General features: G+C 40.0%; 2 pseudogenes and 1 gene segment (V, D, J or C); all 3 read left to right on the plus strand.

Annotated features, from left to right (window-relative positions):
* LOC122116639 overlaps positions 1-22415 on the plus strand; it is a 1030500-nt pseudogene that overhangs the window by 841409 nt on the left and 166676 nt on the right.
* On the plus strand, positions 7910-8528 carry LOC122116833. The segment is given in 2 exon segments: positions 7910-7983; positions 8107-8528. Coding segments are annotated over 2 exon segments (471 nt in total).
* Positions 13111-13621, plus strand: LOC122116712 (annotated as a pseudogene).

A 22415-nucleotide genomic window follows, 5' to 3' on the forward strand; every position in this document is an offset into this window, starting at 1 on the left:
CATGCATATAGATTTGTTTGTTGCTGCAAACATACATATATATATGTGTGTGTATTTATAGATATCAAGAGAAAGGTGCATCATGTGCAGATACACACACACAAACACACATACACTAACACAAATTATGAGGCATCTGATGAAATGTAGCTTAGTTTGTCCAGAGCCTGTGCTAAATAGACAGAAATGTAAGAATACAGAGCATGGAGACTTTTGAGGAAACCTATATATTTCTAGCCTATATATTGCTAAATAATCTTATTTCTACACTTACCATTGTCATGAAAAGTTCAAGAAAACAGAATTACTTTGGATGACCTTTTGTAGTAGTTCTTCTGCATTAACAAATGGGTAGGATAGCTTGCAGATTAAGAAAGTGTGTTTCTGAACTTGTCTGTGAGAAACTCTCTAGAGAGAATTGACTGTGAGAGGAAGATCCACCTCATAGTCCACAGCATCTTTCAATAGGATGTGGTCTCTCGTGCAATAAAAGAGCCAGGGAGGAAGGAGAACATTCACTGTGCTTCTTGGGTGACATGATGTGAGCTCCACTGTACTCTGCCCACATGGCAGCGTAAAATTTCTAATCTAAGATTGAAATAATGAATTCTTCCCTTCAAGTTGCTTTTATTAAGGTCTTGTCACAGCAATTAAAAGCTAAGTACACATCTTTATAACATTTTCTAACTAACTTTGACCAATGATGTAAGATGGATGCTGTACTGAGAGCATTTGATATCACCTTCTCTGGGTTGAGAGGGTTGGCTATTATTTGTGTTGGAAACTATGGAAATTTGTTAGATGATATGGTGAGGTAGATTTTTAAGAGGGTGTATAAGTGTGGGAAAATAAGTTTCTTTTCTTTTTTGGTGGGGGGCAGTCGTGGGGCCTGAACTCTGGGCCTGTGCGCTGTCCCTCAGCTCTTCAGCTCAAGGCTAGTGCTCTACCACTTGAACCACAGCGCCACTTCCAGCGTTTTTTCTTTTTGCTTATGTGGTGCTGAGGAATTGAACCCAGGGCCTCAGGCATGCAAGGCAAGCCCTCTACCACTGAGCCATCTTCCCAGCCTGGGAAATAAGTTTCTATGCAAGGGGTGTAGAATAACATACCCAACTCATCTATTTAGCCTCAGGAGGGTGAAATGTGGGTGTGAATAAGGCAGGAGCGCTGCAGGCCAGGAGGTGAGTTCAGAACACTGGTATCTGGGTGCCATATTCTTGGAGCAGGAAGAGAGTAGCAGCTCTTCTCTGCAGGAGGCAAGTGATTATAGAGAAAGGTTTCCCCCTACAGGCTCCCTGTACAACTCCACTCTTAAAACTGAGTTTCTAGACCCTTTGCATTAAACTTCTCAATAGTTTGTGAACAAATCCACATCCCATGATAAGTCCATTGGCACTGAGTGCACTTGACATCTGTAACTAAGACCAGTGATGAAATCACACAGAGAGTAACAGGCTCATTTTCTTCTAATTATAATACTTTCCCAGCACAGTGGCTTCGGGAAATCAACACTAGTAACATTATAAGTCATCAGGATTCAATGACCAATAGACATAAAATAAATGCAAATCAAAACAACACACCGCAGTTAGAAAAGCTATCACCAAAAACTCTGATAACAACAGATGCTTGAGGGGATGCGGACAGAATGGAACCCTACTGCACTGTTGGTGGGAGTGTAAACTTGTTCAACCACTTTGGAAAGTAGTATGGAGGGCCCTCAAAAGACTCCACATAGAGCTACCCTATGACCCAGCAGTCCCACTTTTGGGCATTTACCCAAATGAGCACAAACCAGACCAACCTAAAACTACCAACAAGACTATGTTTATTGTAGCACTATTTACCATAGCTAAAATATGGAACCAACCCAGATGCCTCTCAGTAGATGAATGGATCAAGAAAATGTGGTATATATACACAATGGAATTCTATGCCTCCATCAGAAAGAATTACATTGCCCATTTTTTAGGAAATGGGAAGACTTGGAAAAATTATATTAAGTGAAGTAAGCCAGGCCCCAAAACATAGGTCCCATGGCTTCCTTTATTTGCCATAACTAGTATATGAGACCAGCAGAATCGGTCAGATAAGTTGATGTTAGGGAAATGAACCCCAAGATAAGGACTCAATTTTTTTTCTTTCTTGCTATTGTTTCTAACATATTTATGAGATATATCTTTGTTGTTTTGTAAGGTCTCTCCTCCATGGATAAGCCCTGTTTTCACTGTATTTGATGTTGGTATATTTTGAGAAGGGGAAGGAAAAAACAAATTGTTTAAATAGGGATACAGGTGGACCCATTGCAACAATGAGATGTACAAGATATTATGTCAAAAAACGAACTTTACAACTTTGGCACAGAGCGGGGTGACGGGTGGTGATGGGAGTGGTGGAGGAGATGGGAAGAGATGTTAAGGGAAACAAAGCAGGAGGTAACAATGCTTGATAAGAAATGTACTCATTACCTTGACCATGTAATTGTAACCCCTCTGTACAGTATTTTCACAATTAAAAAAAAAAAAAAAAAAAACAACTACCGCAGAGGGAATCACTGGTTCTCCCCATCTGCACCATGTCATGCATGAATAGTGATAGATTTTCCTTTACCACTTAAGCCCTCCACATGCCATGGAACCTGTGCTTCTTTGTGCCTGGATTACTTCACTTATTATAAATTTTTCCAAGCCTTTCAATTTCTTCACAAAAGAGGCAGTGTCATTCTTTCTGATGGAGGCATAGAATTTTATTGTATACATATACTACACTTTCTTGATCCATTCATCTACTGAGGGGCATCGGGATTGGTTCCATATCCTAACTATGGTAAATAATGCTGTGATAAACATGGTTGTGCTGGTAGCTTTGGTATGACCTTGTTTGTGATTGTTTGGGTAAATACTCAAAAGTGGGATTGCTAGGTCATAGGGGAGCTCTATGTGGAGACTTTTGAGGAACCTCCATACTACTTTCCAAAGTGGTTGAACAAGTTTATACTCCTACCAACAGTAGGGTTCCCTTCTGTCCACATCCCCTCCAGCATTTGTTGTTACTAGATTTCTTGGTTATAACTACTCTAACTGGGGTGAGGTGGAATCTCAACATTTTCTTCAATGAAATTGAAAGCAAAGATTTACTATCACACTCTTTATGAAGCCAGCATAACCCTCATCCAAAACCAGGCAGGGGCTCATCAAAGAAAGAGAATGATAGACCCATTTCTTTGCTGAATATGGTCACAAAACTTCTCAACAAAATCTTGGCCAATTGACTTCAACAACTCTTCAAAAAAAATCATATACCATGATCAAACAGGATTCATTTTAGACATGAAAACCTGGTTCAATATATACAAATCAATTAATAAAATTAAACAAGAGCAAGGATAAGAACCACACAATTATCTCAAAAGATGCAGAGAAAGAATTTGACAAGATCCAACACCCCTTCATGATGAAAGCTCTGGGAAAACTAGGAATCTATGGAACATTACTCAATACAATAAAGGCTGTGTATGACAAACCTACAGCCAGCATTATACTAAATGGCCATTTAGGTCATACCAAATCCATTTCCTCTAAATTCATAAATGAGACAAGGATGTCCACTCTCTCCACTCCTCTTGAACCGAGTATTAGAATGTCCAGATCATGGGCCTCAAGCAAGTAAGCTCAGGGATTGTGCCCATGTCCTGTAGCTGAGCCCAGCTCCAGCGGATTTGCACGTGCCCCCACACAGCCAACTGCCTGAGCCCTTCTTCATGGTCTGCTCACACCCTGTGCAACAGTCAGTCCAAGTCAGCACACAGGAAGAGTGAGGGCCTCTGTTCAGCTCAGGGTATTCTGCTGCTCTGACTGAAAGATAAAGAAGGACAAGACTAGGAATTTATTGAGCCCATGGTTAACAGAGATGCCTTACTCCTCATGGAAACTCCCAGAACATAATTGATTCTGTGGATATTTGGTTTATGTTTTCAATATCAGGTGCCAGATGTGACATCCCCATTTCCCAGTGTCCATCCTCCCTGTGTGCATCTGTAGGAGACAGTCTCCATCACTTCCAGATCCAATCAGGGATTAGTCGTGATTCACAATGGCATCACCAGAAACAATGTGATGCTCCTAAACTATCAATTTACAGTCTGAGGTGACATCCAGATTTAGTGGCAATGAATAGGGAAGAGAGTCTACTTTCACTATCAGCAGCCTGCAGTCTGAAGATATTGCAACTTACTACTATCAACTGAGTAATAAACAGTTCAACTCCCACAGTGATACAAGACCAAATATAAACCTCTCTGGGGCATGGAGGAGAAAATGTGAGAGGCTGGGCTGTGCCAGCTACTCCTCCTGATTCCTCAGCCTGCTGACAGTGTATCTGAGCCACAGCCAGGCTCTGAAAGTCACTGGGAGATTTGGTAGAGGGGGTCATCAACAACCCTCTCAATCTTGTCTGTCTTCTATCAGCCTCAGGAGAACCAACCAGATAATGCTTCTGGTGTCTTATTAAAAAACACAGATCTGTCCTTCTGAACCTCTGAAATATGGTATCTAGGTGGATATAATTTGCAGTTTGCCACACAATAGGCCTTTGCCTGCCTTGTGCTCCCTTTACACTGCTGCACCCACCTGCTAATTTGCATAGTGCTCCCTAAGGAGGACTTTCCCTTTTGAGTCTGAGATGAAGGCTCAGCTTGCCATTGTCTTGTCCTATCAGGACTCTTAAAAAAGAATTCTTTTAGTAAGCTCCTGGGCTGCTAATGCTCTGGCTCACTGGTAAGGACAGAGGGAGATGAACAATGAAATCATGTAAATCGCAAGGAAATGAAAGGAACTAGATCCTTATATTGAGTGACATAGGTCAGGATGCAATAGAAAATAGTGTTCTGTCCTACTTACTTGTGGAACCCAGACTTAAATGATGGTAGTGATGATGGTGGTGATGGTGATGATGGCATTGATAATAATAATAATAATAATATAGCATGAATGCTAAATGGAAAATATCTGAAGGGAGACAGGTGAGGGTGAAAGATAGGGACAAAAGCACACTAAGTGTAGAAGATGAATTGGTATATAAATAAATAGATATACATATATATATACCCACATGTGCATTTGAGTTACGAAGTTCCTTTACACAGTATGAAAAATGGTGGGAGTGGGAGAGGAAGAGTACAGCAACAGAAATGAGGTGGTGAGTTTTTCAAAATAAGCTGCATTCAGGTAGGGATTCTCATCATAAACTAACCTCCTGTTGTTAATATATGACAATTACAATTTATCATACAACAAAATAATAAAATGCGATGAATATGCATATAAAACTCCTGGGAACCTGCACACCTATTAACAAAGAATGGTAAACTCCAAATGAAAATTTGTCAGCTGCTATGTCATAAAAAGGCCACTAGATGGAAAACAAATGTTACAAGAAAAACCTGAAACCTAACCTTGTCAATAGGAGCTTGAAGCCAGGGAGTTCCATCTCAGGCTTTCATGGCACACATGGCATGTGGGACCATGTTTACAGAGGGGATTGTGTCTCCCCACATCCACTTTGTAAACTTTAATCAAACCTGACAAGGATGACACACAAAATTTCTTGTAATGATGTCATTAAGAGCAGGTCAGAATGGTGAGGGAAGGAGGGTGGACCCTGCAGATATGCAGCCCTGAAGGGAACATGTGCACACACCCTGTCCAGCTGTAGGAGGTGAGAGGGGGCTGCAGTGTCAGTGCTGTCCCCAGCAGTTCCCAAGAGTCCTCTGCAGTGATCAGGCCACTGATTGTCCTTAAAGGCACAGATGGTGTCCTGAGCTTCATGATGTCAGACTAGAAATATAACTGCTCATTGTTCCTAGCATTCTTTTTCAGTGTCAGAATTTAAAATGCTGTGTTAGACAATTAGAATTATATTAATGAATGTTTAATTTAATAGGTAATTTACTTCATATAAACAATAGATATATAAATTCTACATTCATTTGTGAAGTGCTCCTCTCTGTTCTGAGAGGAATAGACTTTTTCCTTGGACACAGTCCTCACTCAGGTTCATGGCCCAGACCATTAACACCTTTCTTTCCTGTATGCTCTTTCTTCTTCCAGGAAGATCCTCAGAAATGTTTTCTTATGTCTTCCTTGGATTCATCTCTTTCCTTAGATTTCAGCTTCATCTCTCAGCCAGCTACATTCCTCACACCTCAGAGCAGTGTAAGCCTACCAGCAGCTCTGATATGAGGCTAGTATTCCAAGTCTTCCATGTATTTCAGTACCTGAAGTCTATGTAGATTTCAAATTCACAAGTCCCATGGCACATGTCCACACATGCTGCAGGAAGCCCTGGAGTGTGGATCTGGAGAATGTAATGTGTTATCTCCTTGGACTTCCAGTAGTAAATACCATGTGATCACCCTGTTCATCTAACTCTGGTATGACAATCTACACAATGGGATGAAGCATGTCCACATGCTAATCTCTATGTGGGGACCTTCTTCGCTTCACTTTGGCTTCACTGTCTGTGATTCCTCAGGTTGAAGATGTTCTTTGCTAACTGGGTAGTACCAGTTTCTCAACTCCACCCTTGACCACATTGCAATTTATCATTTCTATACCTATATGAATCATATCTCCTAAATACAACTGGTGAAAACTGCTTTATTGGTGGTCATGCCTATAATACTAGCTACAGAGGAGGCTGAGATCTGACGATTAGGGTTGGAAGTCACCTTGGACATAAAATACTATGAGTCTCTGTTATCAGTTAAACACCAAAAGGCTGGAAGTGAAGCTGTGACTCATTTGGTACACTACCAACCTTGAGCACAAAAGCTCAGGGACTAAGTCAAGCCTCAGGCCTAGCTCACAAAAAAACGGCTAGACTTAGGACCTAAAAGACGTGTAACTTGAAGGACTATGCAGGTAAAGAAGCATAATGAAGTTTAAGTAGAGTTCAATCCTTGGTCTAGAGAACAACTCAGCTTCTGAGAAAGAAGTTTCCATTAATAGATGAAACAAATGTCCTCTAAAAGTTCAGAAATATCTGGCACATACATGCATAATACCCACAAAGCTAGATGTGGTTCCAGGTATTTTCCTAAAACTAAAGAAGAAATACCTGATGTGAACTGTTCTAGAGGGAGGCGATAGGGAAGAACATTCAGAAGGGAAGCAATCCAGTCCTTTATATGAGTTCACAGGACACCAATGAATGCACCAACGGATTGTTCATATTCCTCTGATCATGAGACTTTATTGTACATATTTCAGAGCTACCTTCCTTTAAAAACTTTGAAACCTGTTCATTTCTCTCTTTCTTTCAATGCATCTATCTGTCTTTCTACCTACACATGTATTATTACTTTAATAATACACATGTCTGGGTACTAATGTTCATTATTAAACCATATAATAAGGTTCAGGCAAACAATCTGAATACTCTTAAGAATTCTGTGTCACAAACTCCACTGATACCAGAGTAAGGGACATTCTAAAATTAATTTCCCTTGAAAACGTTTGTCTTTGAGTGACTGATTTTAGCAAAGGAAAAATGAACCAAGTCATGGATAAGTTGAAAATGTTAAAAATTCTATTTGGGGTTGGGAATTGAGCTCAGTGGAAGAGTGCTTACCTGGAAAGTGCAAGGCCCTCAGTTCAGTCTTTAGCTCAGGGAAAAAAATCTATTCTTATCACAGGCCAAAGGAATCATAATGTTTTCTTGTCTCTAGAAACACATTATCTACAAGGACATTGGACATCTGGGTTCTCCAGGTCTGTGCTTTGTCACTGAGATCTGCCAGCCTGCAGATCTGATTTGCACTGCCCAAACCATGTTGATTTGCATGTGCCCAGAGCACAGCCCACTGCACTGGGAACTTCTTCACAGGCTGCGCACACTCTGTACAGGAGAAGTTCCAGTCAGCAAACAACGTGGACATGAGGGTCCCTGCTCAGCTCCTGGGGCTCCTGCTGCTCTGGATTGCAGGTAAGGAAAGATGATACTGAGTTTATTCATCCAGTGTTCAGCTGAGCTATGTGGCTGTTCATGGAATTACTTGGGCAGCAGAATTAATTAAAGTGCTAATGGCTTTTATGTTTCCAATGTCAGGTGCCAGATGTGACATCCAGTTGACCCAGCCACCATCCCTGTCATCATCTCTGGGAGACAGAGTCACCATCACTTGCAGAGCGAGTCAGGGCATTGGCAATAATTTACATTGGTACCAGCAGATAGCAGGGAAAGCTCCAAAGCTCCTGCTCAGTTATGCAACTACTTTGCAATCAGCGTTTCCACCAAGGTTCAGTGGCAGTGGATCTGGGACAGAGTTCACTGTCCCCATCAGCAGCCTGCAGCCTGAAGATGCCGCAACTTATTTCTGTCAACAGAGTTATACCTATCCTCCCAAAGTGACACAAGTCATTACAAAAACCTCCCAGCAAGGCAGAAGTGAGAGGCTGGCCTGTCCCAGCTGCTGCTCCTGGGACCTCTACCTGCACAACTGCCTCTACTCTACACAACTTCTCAGATGAAGCCAAACTTTAAGGTCACTGGAGAGAGAGGTCATGGAGGCATTTGCACACACTAACTCTCTGTCTTCCTGCTCATCCCAAGCAGCACACACCTTACAATGACTCTTCTGACTTTAAAAATCACTGATCTTTGATAAGGGAGCTAAAAAAATAGAATGGAAGAAAGACAGCCTCTTCAGTAAATGGTGCTGGCAAAATTGGTTAACTACTTGTAGAAAACTAAAGCTAGATCCCTATATATCACCCTGCACCAGAATCAACTCCAAATGGATCAAAGACCTTGGAGTCAAAGCAGACACTCTGAAAACATTACAGGATGGAATAGAAGAAACCCTAGGTCTCCTTGGGACAGGTCAAAATTTTCTTAATAGAGACCCTGAAACACAACAAATCAAAGAAAGGTTGGACAAATGGGATTGCATGAAATTTCAGAGCATCTGCATGGCAAAGGACATAGCTAGCAAGATCAATAGAAAGCCTACCAACTGGGAGAAGATCTTCACTAGCCATACAACGGACAAGGGTCTCATATCTAAAATATACTTGGAACTCAAAAAATTAAATCCCCCAACAACAAATCTTCAAAGAAACAACTACCCAATAAATATGTGGGCTAAAGACTTAAAGATAAACTTCTCTGAAGAAGAAAGAAGGATAGCCAATAGACACATGAAGAAATGCTCAACCTGCTTAGCCATAAAAGAAATGCAAATCAAAACAACATTGAGATATCACCTCACCCCAGTTAGAAAGGCAAAAATCAAGAACTCTAATAACAACAGATGCTGGAAGGGATGTGGACAAAGGGAACCTTACTTCATTGTTGGTGGGAGTGTAAACTTGTTCAACCACTTTGGAAAGTAGTATGGAGGTTCCTCAAAAGACTCCACATAGAGCTCCTCTATGACCCAGCAATCCCACTTTTGGGCATGTACTCAAATGCTTACAAACAAGACCACACTAAAGCTCACAACAATGTTTACTGCAGCATTATTTACTATAGCTAAGATATGGAACCAACCCAGATGCCCCTCAGTAGATGAATGGATCAAGAAAATGTGGTCTATATACAAATGGAATTCTATGCCTCCATCAGAAAGAATGACATTGCCCCATTTGTGAGGAAATGGAAAGACTTGGAAAAAATTATATTAAGTGAAGTAAGCCAAGCCCAAAGAAACATAGGTCCCATGGTTTCCCTTATTTGCAATATTTAGTATATGTATGAGTCAAGCAGAAAAGGTCAGATAAGGTGATGTTTGGAAAATGAACCCTAAGATATGTATTTAAATGTCTTTTTTTCTTTCATGCATTTGTTTCTAATGCATTTATAAGATTATTTCTTTGTTGCTTTGTATGTCCCTCCCCCACAGTATAACCCCTGCTTTCACTGTAATTGATGTTGGTATAATTTGTGGAGGGGAAGGGGAAAAATAATTGTTTAAATAAGGATACAGGATGACCGGTTGCAACAATGAGAAGTACAAGTTGTCATGTCAAAAACGAACTTTACAACTTTGCTGGGGGGGGGGGGGGAGGATTTGGTGGGGGGGGTAGGCGGAGGCTAGGAAGGAATGGGAAGGGTAAACAAAGGAGGAGGCTACAATGCTTGATAAGAAATGTACTCATTATCTTGCCCATGTAATTGTAACCCCTCTGTACAGTATTTTCACAATAAAAAATATTAAAAAAAAAAAAGATGTCAGTGAGACATAAAATGTCTAGTAGAAGTGAGCACAAATATATTGAATACTAAGATACCAGCATTGCCTGATATTCCAGGGAAAATAGTATAGAACTTTACATTCTCCCTGCAACAAGATTCTGGCTGGATTTTTCATAGACAGATCCTATAAAAGCACAAGAGATACAAACTCACACCTAGAGATGCCTACAGCAAAGCTGAGTCCTGGGTCATCTCCTTACTAGTACACATGGGAACAAACAAACACACACCAAAAACCTAAACAACAAGGACATAGCATAGGCATGCATGGTGAATGGAGAGGATAAGCAGAGGGTATAGAGATGTTTGCTAACATGAACAGATTTGGTATCAGTAGTCAGAATTTCATGGTGATAACTAGAATCATCACAAATGACAGACATGGCACAATATAAACAATTCCAAATTAAGAAAAAAATGTAGCTCATTTATTATGGAACAGTAAAGAAACCTATAGCTCCAAAAGCTGGTGAGCCTGCGAGTGAGTCACATTGGAAGAATTACGCAGTGTGCTGCTTCCCCTCTATTACTTCATCTGATGAATTATCATTTTACATAAAAAAGAACAAGACTATTTTAAATGCATAAAATCCATGTAAAACGCAAACTAGAAACTGGAATTAAATGTAGAGTGTGGCAGTGATAGGATGTTGGTCACTTGCCAAATTGATTACAAAATGCAGAATTTTACTTTGGGTGTTATGGAGATTGAAACTCAAAATTTCCTGTCTGCTACACAATTACACTGTCACTCTGCTTTTGTTTTTCCGACAGGGTAGCATGCTTTTATTTTAGTTGGTCTGGCAATGCACTTTCAACTTCAGACTTTGTGTTTGTTCATTATAATATGGAAGAATGTTTGGATTTTTTTACAAATATTCACTGAATCTTATAATCAAGGATTAATTTGGTTTGGGAAGGGGTACAAGATGTCCCCTTCCTCCATGACCACCAGTCAGTCACCACCTTGAACCCCAAAGATTATAAATTGATTCAAGTTGAAATCTGGATAGAATTGAGACCACTGTAACTATCATTTGTTTATGCATTATACAGCCTATGGATGTCTACAAACTCCATTGGGATTTCAAGGCTTTCTCTGGAAAGCCCTTGAGAATTTATTTGGCCATTAAGATGTTATTCAGAGAAACATCAGGTCTGGAAACAAGTTCCTACAAACACCATAAATAAGGAAGTAAGGCTAAATAGCAATTGAAAATACATTAAATGGTCACATAGATCTCAACCCCTCTAAGATCTGACACTTTTCTCTTCCCCAGGACCAGAAAAAAAGCACAGTACCACTGAGGCAGTGTGGCATTGGTTTTTGTCCTGTCTTCAACTTGATTCCAAATTACAATAAGTGAAAGTCATTAGCATTAAATTAATAGCCCTCATTTCCCAAATTGCCAAATTTAGCAGTCTCATTGAAATAATTACAAATTTGCCTTCATTGTCATCCAGAAGGCCTATCTTCTATCCCAACCACTTTAGGAATTTCACCCAGATATCTGTGCCTCCCACCCTCACATCTAGATCAATTGAGAAACAAAGTGATATTTAAAATGCGACACAATGCTACTAACTCTTTAAAACAGCTATTTTTTATTCACCCTTGAAGTTGCCCAGTGCTGACCAGCTGGTTTTAAAAAGTATGGATGACCCTCTCCATTCTCCAGGTAGTAGCAGAAATTTGGACACATGTAAGCAGAAAGAGATACATGAGGACTAGGGAGTTTGAAAGTAAGTGTTTTGCCCTAAATTTGATGTGGAATGATCAGAGGACAATGGATATATGAATGCGCTGTAGTTCTTGGATAATATGAAACTGTAAGTCCAAGTAAAAATTGTACCTGGTGATCTGGCAAATCACAAAAACTTAAGAAATTTTGGACTTTTCTGGTAGCAACATGTTTTTGCTTCAGCCCTCTAGCCATCTAACCACAGAACATGCTTACTAAAACCGTTGGTATAGTTGTTTTCTCTCATTTTGAAAATTTTCCTGTGTAGCAAATTTTTTTGTTTATGCAGTAAATTCAATTAGGAAGAGTTAGACTCAGTCTTTATATCTACTCTTGGGAAGAATCACATTTTACTTTGTGTATATGTTTGTTTTAGAAGAGCCTGAAGTATAAATTGCTTGAAAATTTAACAGCTTATTTATGTCTTGCTAGGCCAATGAGAAAGTTTCAATGTATAGAGATATTAAACCAGTTAAAAATATCCACAAGGGCTGGGAAGGTGGCTCAGTGGTAGAGCACTCGCCTTGCATGCTTGAGGCCCTGGGTTCGATTCCTCAGCACCACATAAGCAGAAAAAAAAGCCAGAAGTGGTGCTGTCGCTCAAGTGGTAGAGTGCTAGCCTTGAGCTGAAGAGATGAAGGACAGCACCCAGGCCCAGAATTCAGGCCCCACAACTGGACCCCTCCCCCCTCCCCCCTGCAAAAAAATCCACAAATTCTATTCTTTCCATATCTTCACTTCTCTACATGTTCTGAATATGAAGAACTCAATTATTACTTTACTCTTCTACCTTTCAAGTGTCATGACATAAGGATTGAAAAACTCAAAAGAAATGTTCATCATCCCTGAATATACCAATAGATTCAAAGGACAGTAGACTCGTCACAGTTTTGCTGTATTGGTGAAACAAAGTCTCTGGGCTAAACTAAGGTACGTAGGCACCGTGGAAATATGAGGATTTCCTGAGTTGAGCTGGTCCTATAGCTATTATCAGCTTTACCGACCTTTGCTGATTTGCATATGCTCAGAGCACACCCTACTGCCCCCAATGACTTCATAATAGGCTGCGCACACCCTGTACAGCAGTCAGACCCAGTCAGCAAACAGCATGGACATGAGGACCCCTGCTCAGCTCCTGGGGATCATGCTGCTCTGGCTCCCAGGTGAGGAAGCACAGCACTCCTCCCATCCTCTGTTCAGTGCTGCCTGGGTCTTCAGGGAAGGCCTCCTATAACATGACTAAAAGTGAGGACATTTGTGTTTTTGTTTCCAATGACAGGTTTAAGATATGACATCCAGATGACCCAATCTCCATCATTCCTGTCTGCATCTCCAGGCGACAGAGTATCACTTGCCAGGCCAGTCAGGACATTAACTATTATTTACACTGGTATCAGCAGAAACCAGGGAATGCTCCAAAGCTTCTGATCTATAACGCAAATAGTTTAGCCTCTGGAATTCCATCAAGGTTCAGTGGGAGTCAATCTGGGACCAAGTTCACTATCACAATCAGCAGCCTACAGTCTGATGATTTTGCCACTTATTACTATCTACAGGGTAGTAGTTACCCTCACACAGTGATACAAGCCATAACATAAACCTCCCAGGGAAGCAGAAGTGAGAGGCTGGGCTGCCCAGCTACTCCTCCTGGTGCTTCCATCTGCTGATAGAGCTTCTCAGATGTAGCACAGCTATGAACACTTTTGAAGTTTTCCATTGAAATGTGAAGGCTCCTCTGAATCTTTGTCCCTTTTCTCCTTCTCTAGCAGAAGCACAGACATGGCCATGTGTCTTCTCATATAAAGTCATTCTTTCTGATTCACACAGTAAAACAGAAGCCAGACAAGAATCTCTAAGAAGGAATTCTTTTAATTCAGGAAATGAGTCTAATCATTAGGTTCTTTAATCCTAGGTCATCAGAGAATTTGGAAGGGGAAGTGTGGCATTCTCTGGTTCAGTGAGGCTGTCCTAGGGCTTTGAGCACATAATCCTATGACTCTCAGCCCTGTGGAAAAAGCCAGGTTGAGTGGCTGATGCTCTCACCTGACCCAACTGCCTCTCCAGGGGAATTCTCCAGGCCCAGATGTCAGGGCAGCTTATGTCAAAAATTATAGAAGTCTCGATTTTCTGGGAAGTTGGCAGAGGAGAAGCTGGAGGCTAAACAAGCTCTCACATAGAAAGCAGTTTTAGTGTTCCAGTGAACAGTCCTAGGCCAGAGAATCACACCAAGTGTGCCTTCACAGTATAGAGAGTTTGGCCAGAGAGGGAAAATCCAGGCAAGAAGACAGATCTGAGTACTTTCAGGTAGCCAGGCTGTGGCAGCTGTGGTAGCATCCATAGTCACCATACCTACAACACAGAGAGTCTGGGACAAAGGTGCCAGATGCAGCGGGTGAGTAGATTCTACTCAACACCAGCAAGAACTGACAAAGATCAGGTATCTTCATCCTGTTGATAGCAGACCAGAGACGACCTAGGAACCAATACTCCGGCTTGAGTAGAACTCTGATATCCTCACTCCTTCTCAGGGAGCAGAGGAGGGAAGGCTGCCCCTCCCCAACCCTACCACAGAGATCTCCATCTTTGATACAGACAAGGGCCTGGCTGAGCAGCTAGCTCCCACTCAGGCCTTGGAAGAAAACAAAAGCCATTTAGCCTATCACAGAAACCTGTCCAGACCTGCCAGGCTCAACTCTATCCAGGGGAATGTCACCCAGCCCAGGCAAAGGAGGCCCTGCCCTAGAGGAGTGGCTTTCTTCACTGGGTAAACAGAGCCAGAGGATGACCCTCCCTACAGCAGCCTTGACAATCAATTGAAATTCAGTAAACATAAGCCCTGAGAATGGCTCCAAGCTGGGCTCTGTGAGTGTCTCTGGAGCTAGATCCTCAGGGAAAAGCTACTGTTTGCTGAAAGGCCTCACCCCTACGCAGAACCTAGATTCATCACAGAATCTCCAAACTAGAGGAAACAGGCATCTCCCTCTTTTGTGATACTCAAAGTAGATCTCCCTCAAACTGAACTAGCCTGAGAGGAGTATCACAAAATCTTGGGAAAAGCAGAGCATTTTTCTGCCTCCTCAAACTGACTTAGCAAACCAATCAAGCCACAGGAAAACCTAACACCACAAGCAGACCAGAGACACCACCAAGAGACTGGTTACAGACACAAGGGAGATACAGAATCTTCCCATCACCCCCCCCCAAAAAAAAAAAATCAAAGAACTCTTTTTGTACCTTTTTAATTTTTTTAAAATTTTTTTCCTCTTCTAATTTTTATTTTAGGTTTATATGTGTGTCTGTGCTTTATTTTTATTTATCTCTATTGACCTTTTGGTGCCTTATTTTTTCTGTCTTTATTTTTTTCTTTTTTTCATTCTTTTCAATTTTTTCTCTTTCATTTTTGCGTGACTTAATTTCTGTTCGTTCTTCCTCAGATATATCTGTCATCGATTATTAGACCTTATCCCCCATTGTGTACACATTTAATCCAGAAATTTATTACTCATTTTACAACCTCTTATGCTTAAATTCTTTAATAGCAGTATTATTTCTTTATCTCTATATAATTTTTTAAGAATTTTTGTTTTTCTATTTTTTCTTGTTTTTTTTTCTTTTCTTTTTTAATCTCTCTCATATCATTCTGTCCATTCCCTCTTTGAGATTAGGACTTGGTTAAATTCACTCTCCTTTTACCTCTCCATACCCCTCTAATCCTATTTTTCCCATATTTCTTCCTAAACCTAATAATTTCTGGTTTTCCAAATTCTTCCTTGCTTTTCTTATCCCATTATTCCATAGTTATTTGATGTTGAGCAGATTGTATCTGTTGAACTATATTATATCTGCAGCCTTGTGACTGTGCAACTACAGGACTTTGGTTGATGCTTGCCTTAAAATAGTGTTCTTGCACAAAATTTATGTTACTTTCATGCCAAATGGGCAGAACAAGCCGGAAAAACAAGAAAAAATGGCAAGTCCAGGTATCTCAACTTCCTCTCATGATAATCAGGTGACAGAACAGTTAATGAAAAATCCAGAGCAGAGTTCCCAATGAGCTCTACAAACACTTCTGGTAAACATGTTGAATGAAAAGATCGAAAACCTGGAAAGGACTCAGTGTCAGCATGATAGGGAGAGAGAGGAGGCAAACAAAATATAAATACAGGAATCTCATGAGAGTGAGGAAGCTATTCAAAGATTGATACAGGAATTGCATGAGCAGGCTGGGAACAGACAAATAGAGACACAGTTATTGTGTGAGCAGGCTGAGAACACTCAAAGAGAACTACAGGAATTGTGTGAACGTGAGGATTCTAATCAAAGAGTAAAACAGGAATTGGGAGAGTGGGATGAGAATAGACAAAGATCAATAGAGGCATTCATGGAATCCATAAACAGCTGAAAGAATTCAGGGGGACTACAAAGGGAATGCTGAATGGAGCCCGACAGAAGGAAGGGGAGTCCAAGAAACCATAACCAATCAACTAAGTGATTTGAGAATAAACATTGAACACCAAATTAAGGAAGTAAAGAAGTTCATACAAGATCTAAAACAAAGCTCCAAGAAAGAATTTGAAGCTATTACAGCTGACCAATTAGAAGGATAAGAAATAAAAAACAAAGTAATAAGTCTTGACAGTAGGTTAGACTATGCAGAAGATCGAATCTCAGGGATTGAAGACAGCCTAGATATTATAGAGAAAGAACATGCAACTATCCAAGACAAATCCAAGAAATATGACAGATCTATTCAACATTTGAAAGACACCATCAGAAGGCCTAATCTGAGGATAATGGGTGTAGAGGAGCACCTAGAGACAGAAGTTAATGGTCTAGGAAATTTGTTTAACAGTATCCTAGCAGAGAACTTCCCAAACATGCAAAAAGAGAGGCCTATTCAGATACAAGAAGCTTTTAGAACCCCAAATAGTCCAGACTAGAACAAGACATCCCTAGGTCAGGTTATAATCCACACAGGATCAATTCAGACCAAGGAAAAGATCCTTAAAGCTGTCAAGGAAAAAATATTAATCACCTATAAAGGGAAACCAATTAGATTCACCTTAGATTTCGCAGCAGAGACAAAGCAAGAAGAGCCTGAAATGATATGCGCCATTCCCTAAAGACAAACAATTATCAACCAAGAATACTGTACCCAGCTTAACTCTCCTTCATAACTGAAGGTCAAATAAAAACCTTCCATATTAAAGAAAAATTGAAACAATATATCTCCACCAAACCAGCCCTACAAAAGATACTTAAAGATGTCCTACACATAGAAAACCAACAAGATCACAATAAAGGACAAGAAACCTCACCCAAACAGAATCCAAGTAACATAGGAAGGACCCAGATGCCAAAGCCCCAAAGAAGATGGATAACAGCCGGGCGCTGGTGGCTCACGCCTGTAATCCTAGCTACTCAGGAGGCTGAGATCTGAGGATCGCGGTTCAAAGCCAGCCCGGGCAGGAGAGACCGTGAGACTCCTATCTCCAATAAACCACCAGAAAACCAGAAGTGGCGCTGTAGCTCAAGTGGTAGAGCACTCGCCTTGAGCTGAAGAGCTGAGGGACAGCGCCCAGGCCCAGAGTTCAAGCCCCACGACCGACAAAAAAAAAAAAAAGAAGATGGATAACTTGGAAGAAACTCCCAAATACCTCTCAGTCTTATCTCTCAACATTAACAGACTTAACTCTCCAATTAAGTGACATAGACTCTCTAGTTGGAATAAAAAGTAAGATCCTTCTATTTGCTGCATTCAAGAATCACACTTTGCCCATAAAAAACAAACACACTTGAAAGTGAAACACTAGAACAAAATCTACCAAGTAAATGGCCCCCATAAACAGGTGGGAGTTGCAATCCTAATAACAGATAAAATAGACTTCAGATTAAAATTAGTGAGAAGAGATAAAGAAGGCAGCTACATACAAATTAGGGGATCTGTCCTTCAGGAGGATATTACAATTCTAAATATCAATTCACCAAACAACAGAGTACCCAAATTTATCCAAGAAACACTACTTTCCTTCAAATCTCACATAGGTCCAAAGACATTAATTGTTGGGGATTTTAACACATCACTATCCCCACTAGATAGATCAACTCTGCAAAAATTGAACAGAGAAACTGGAGAGCTAAAAAACTGCATAGATCAACTAGATTTAACAGACATCTACCAAATATTTCATCCAGCAGCATTAGAACACACGTTTTTCTCAGCAGCACATGGAACATTTTCCAAAATAGACCACATTTTAGGTCACAAAGAAAACTTGTCCAAATTCAGAAACATTGAAATTATACCTTGCATTCTCTCAGATCACAAGGGAATAAAAGTAGAACTCAACATCAAAAGCCACGAAAGAAAGTCCTGTAACACATGGAGGCTGAACAACATACTGCTGAATCATCAGTGGGTCATGGAAGAGATTAGAAAGGAAATTCAAATCTTCATGATATTCAACAAAAATGAACATACAAATTACGAGCTCTTCTGGGACACAGCAAAGGCAGTACTCAGAGGCAAGTTTATAGCTCTGAGTTCCTACATTACAAATTGGAGAGATCTGAAACCAACAATTTAATGAGATATCTGAGCCTCCTTGATAAAAAGCGATTAAAAAAAAACCCAAACCAGTAGATGGAAATAAAATTAAATCAGAATTTAAAAAATTAGAATCCAAAAAAAAAAACCATAGAAAGAATCAACAAAAGAAAGAGTTGGTCCTTTGAAAATATTAACAAAATTGACAGACCCTTAGCAAATCTTATCAGAAAAAGAAGAGAACACACCCAAATAAATAATCTCATGGATGAGAATGGAAACATCACCACAGAAACAACCATGATTCAGAACATTAAAAGGAATACTTCTCAAACCTTTATGCTAAGAAGTTTGAGAACTTGGAAGAAATGGACCTTTTCCTAGCAAATATCCACATGTCAAAACTAAACCAAGATGAGTTAAACCACTTTAACAGGCCCATATCAAGCATTGAAATAGAAACAGCAATAAGAGCCCTCCCATCTAAAAAAAGCCCAGGACTAGATGGATTTACAGTGGAATTCTACAAGGTCTTCAAACAGAGCTCACACTAATACTCCTCCAACTCTTCAATGAAATTAGAAGAGAAAGTTCACTACAAACTCATTCTATGAAGCCATCATAGCCCTCATCCCAAAACCAGGCAGGGACTCATCAAGGAAAGAGGACTACAGACCCATTTCTTTGATGAACATTGATGCAAAACTTCTCAACAAAATTTTGGCCAATCGATTTTAACAATTCATCCAAAAAAATCATACACAACGATCAAACAGGATTCATTTCAGGGATGCAAAGCTGGTTCTATATTCAAAAATCAATTAACATAATTCATCACATCAACAAGAGCAAGGATAAGAACTACATAGTTATCTAAATAGATGCAGAAAATATTTGACAGGATCCAATAACTTTTTCTATTTTTTTGGGGGGGGGGGGTCCGGTCCTGGGGCCTGAACTCTGGGCCTGGGCGCTGTCCCTTAGCTCTTCAGCTCAAGGCTAGCATGCTACCACTTGAGCCATAGCACCACTGTTTTTTTTCTGCTTATGTGGTGCTGAGGAATCGAACCCAGGGCCTCATGCATGCAAGGCAAGCGCTCTTACCACTGAGCCACCTTCTCATCCCATGATCCAATAACTTTTTATGATGAAGGTTCTGGAAAAATTAGGAATCCATGGAACATTCCTCAATACAATAAAGGCTGTATATGGAAAACCTACAGCCAGAATTATACTTAATGGTGTAAAACGAAAGCCATTTCCTCTTAACTCTGAATGAGACAAGGATGTCCACTCTCTCCAATTCTCTTCAATCTAGAATTAGAATGCCTAGCTACAGCAATAAGACAAGAGGCAAACATAAAAAGGATCCAAATAGGGAAAGATGAAATACAACTCTCCCTGTTTGCAGATGACATGATTTTGCATCTAAAGAATCCCACAGACTCCACTCCCAAATTACTCAAGCTGATTCAAAACTTTGACAAAGCAGCAGCATATACAATTAATCCTCAAAAATCAATGGCATTTTTGTATGCCAACAATGAGATAAGCATGGCTGAAATCAGGAAAGCAACTCCATTTGTAAGAGCCCGACAAAAAATAAAATACCAAGGAATTAACTTAACCAAAGAAGTGAATGACCTCTATGATGAAAATTTTAAAAACCTGAAAAAGGAAATCACAACAGAACTTAGAAAGTGGCAAAACATCCCATGCTCCTGTACTGGAAAGATCAACATCATGAAAATGGCAATACTTCCAAAGGCTATCAACAAATTCAATGTTATACCTATCAATATTCCAACCTCATTCTTCAAGGAAATAGAAGAGGCATGCCAAAAATTCATATGGAACAATAGAAGACCCTGAATAACAAAAATGATCCTTAGAAAGAACAATGCTGGAAGAATATCAATACCAAATTTCAAACTCTACTACAAGCCACAGTAATCAAAACAGCTTGGTTCTGGCACAAGAACAGACGTCAGGACCAATGGATTAGAATTGAAAACCCAGAAATGTACCCACAGACCTATAGCACTCTAATCTTCAATAAGGGAGCTAAAACAATAAAATGGAAGAAAGATAGCATCTTCAGGAAGTGCTTCTGGTAAAATTGGTTAATCTCTTCTAGAAAACTAAAGCTAGACACTTTTGTGTCAGGGTGCACCAGAATCAACTCCCAATGGATCAGACTTGGAGTCAAAGAAGACACTCTGAAAAGACAGGATGGAATAGGAGAAACCCTAGGTCTCCTTGGGACAGGCCAAATTTTCTTAATAGAGACCCTGAAACACAACAAATCAAAGAGAGGTTGGACAAATGGGATTGCATGAAATTACAGAGCATCTGTATGGCAAAGGATATAGCTAGCAAGATCAATAGAAAGCCCACTAGCCATACAATGGAGAAGGGTCTCATATCTAAAATATACCTGGAACTCAAAAAATAAATCCCCCAAAAACAAATCCTCAAAGAAACAACTGCCCAACAAATAAGTGGGCTAAAAAACTTCTCTGAAGAGGAAAGAAGGCTGGCCAATGGACAAATGAATGCTCAACCTCCCTACCCATAAAAGAAATGAAAATCAAAACAACATTGAGATACCACCTCACCCCAGTGAGAATGGCTATAATAAAGAACTCTAATAACAATAGACGCTGGAGGGGATGCGGACAGAAGGGAACCTTACTGCATTGTTAGTTGGAATGTAAACTTGATCAACCACTTTGGAAAGTAATATGGAGATTCCTCGAAAGTCTCCACATAGAGCTCCCCTATGAACCAGCAATCCCACTTTGGGGCATTTACCCAAATGATCACAAACAAGACCATACTAAAGCTACCAGCACAACTATGTTTATTGCAGCATTATTTACCATAGCTAAGATATGGAACCAACCCAGATACCCCTTAGGGGATGAATGGATCAAGAAAATGTAGTATATATACACAGTGGAATTCTATGCCTCCATCAGAAAGAATGACATTTCCCCATTTGTTAGGAAATAGAAAGACTTGGATAAAATTATATTAAATGAAGTAAGCCAGGCCCAAAGAAACATATGTCCCATGGTTTCCCTTATTTGCAATAACTAGTATATGTCTGAGACAAACAGAAACTGTCAGACAAATTGATGTTAGTTGAAATGAACCCCAAGACAAGGATTCAAATATTTTTTTTTCTTGCGATTTTTTTCAATGCATTTCTAAGATGGTTTCTTTATTCCTTTGTATGTACCTCCCCCATTGTATAAGCACTGCTTGCACTGTATTTGATGTTGATATAATTTGTGGAAGGGAAGGGAAAAAAGAAATTTTTACATTAGTTTACAGGTGGACCCATTACAACAATAAGATGTACAAGACATTATGTGGAAAAACAAACTTTACAACTTTGGTAGGGTGGTGGGTGGGGGGAATGGGGTTGGTGAGTGGAGAGGGGAAGGGATGGTATGAGGAAACAAAGGAGTATGCAACAGTGCTTGATAAGAAATGTACTCACTATCTTGCCTGTGTAATTGTAACCCCTCTGCATTGTATTTTCACAATAAAAAAAAGAATTATAGAAGTCTATTCAGTTCACCAAATCTCATCAAAGAATGATCTAATCAAGAACTCTGCAGGAAAGCAGAGAAGGAATAGGGATTTGAGTTTCTACACACAATCATAATGATCATAATGATGTATTGTAGCTGACTGTCAACGATGATCACTTTTCCCCAACTGTCAGAAATAGTCCACCTAAGTGAAGGTATTAGGACTCACTTAAATTTGATTCTAAGTTGTTTCTACAAATGTGGGAATATAATTTTTTAATTAACAGACTTCATTAATTCTTTTACAGGAAACTATCAGAAGCTGGAAAT

Source organism: Dipodomys spectabilis, unplaced genomic scaffold (assembly GCF_019054845.1).
Source record: "Dipodomys spectabilis isolate Male_0828 unplaced genomic scaffold, ASM1905484v1 ptg000137l, whole genome shotgun sequence".
NCBI classification, from domain to species: domain Eukaryota; kingdom Metazoa; phylum Chordata; class Mammalia; order Rodentia; family Heteromyidae; genus Dipodomys; species Dipodomys spectabilis.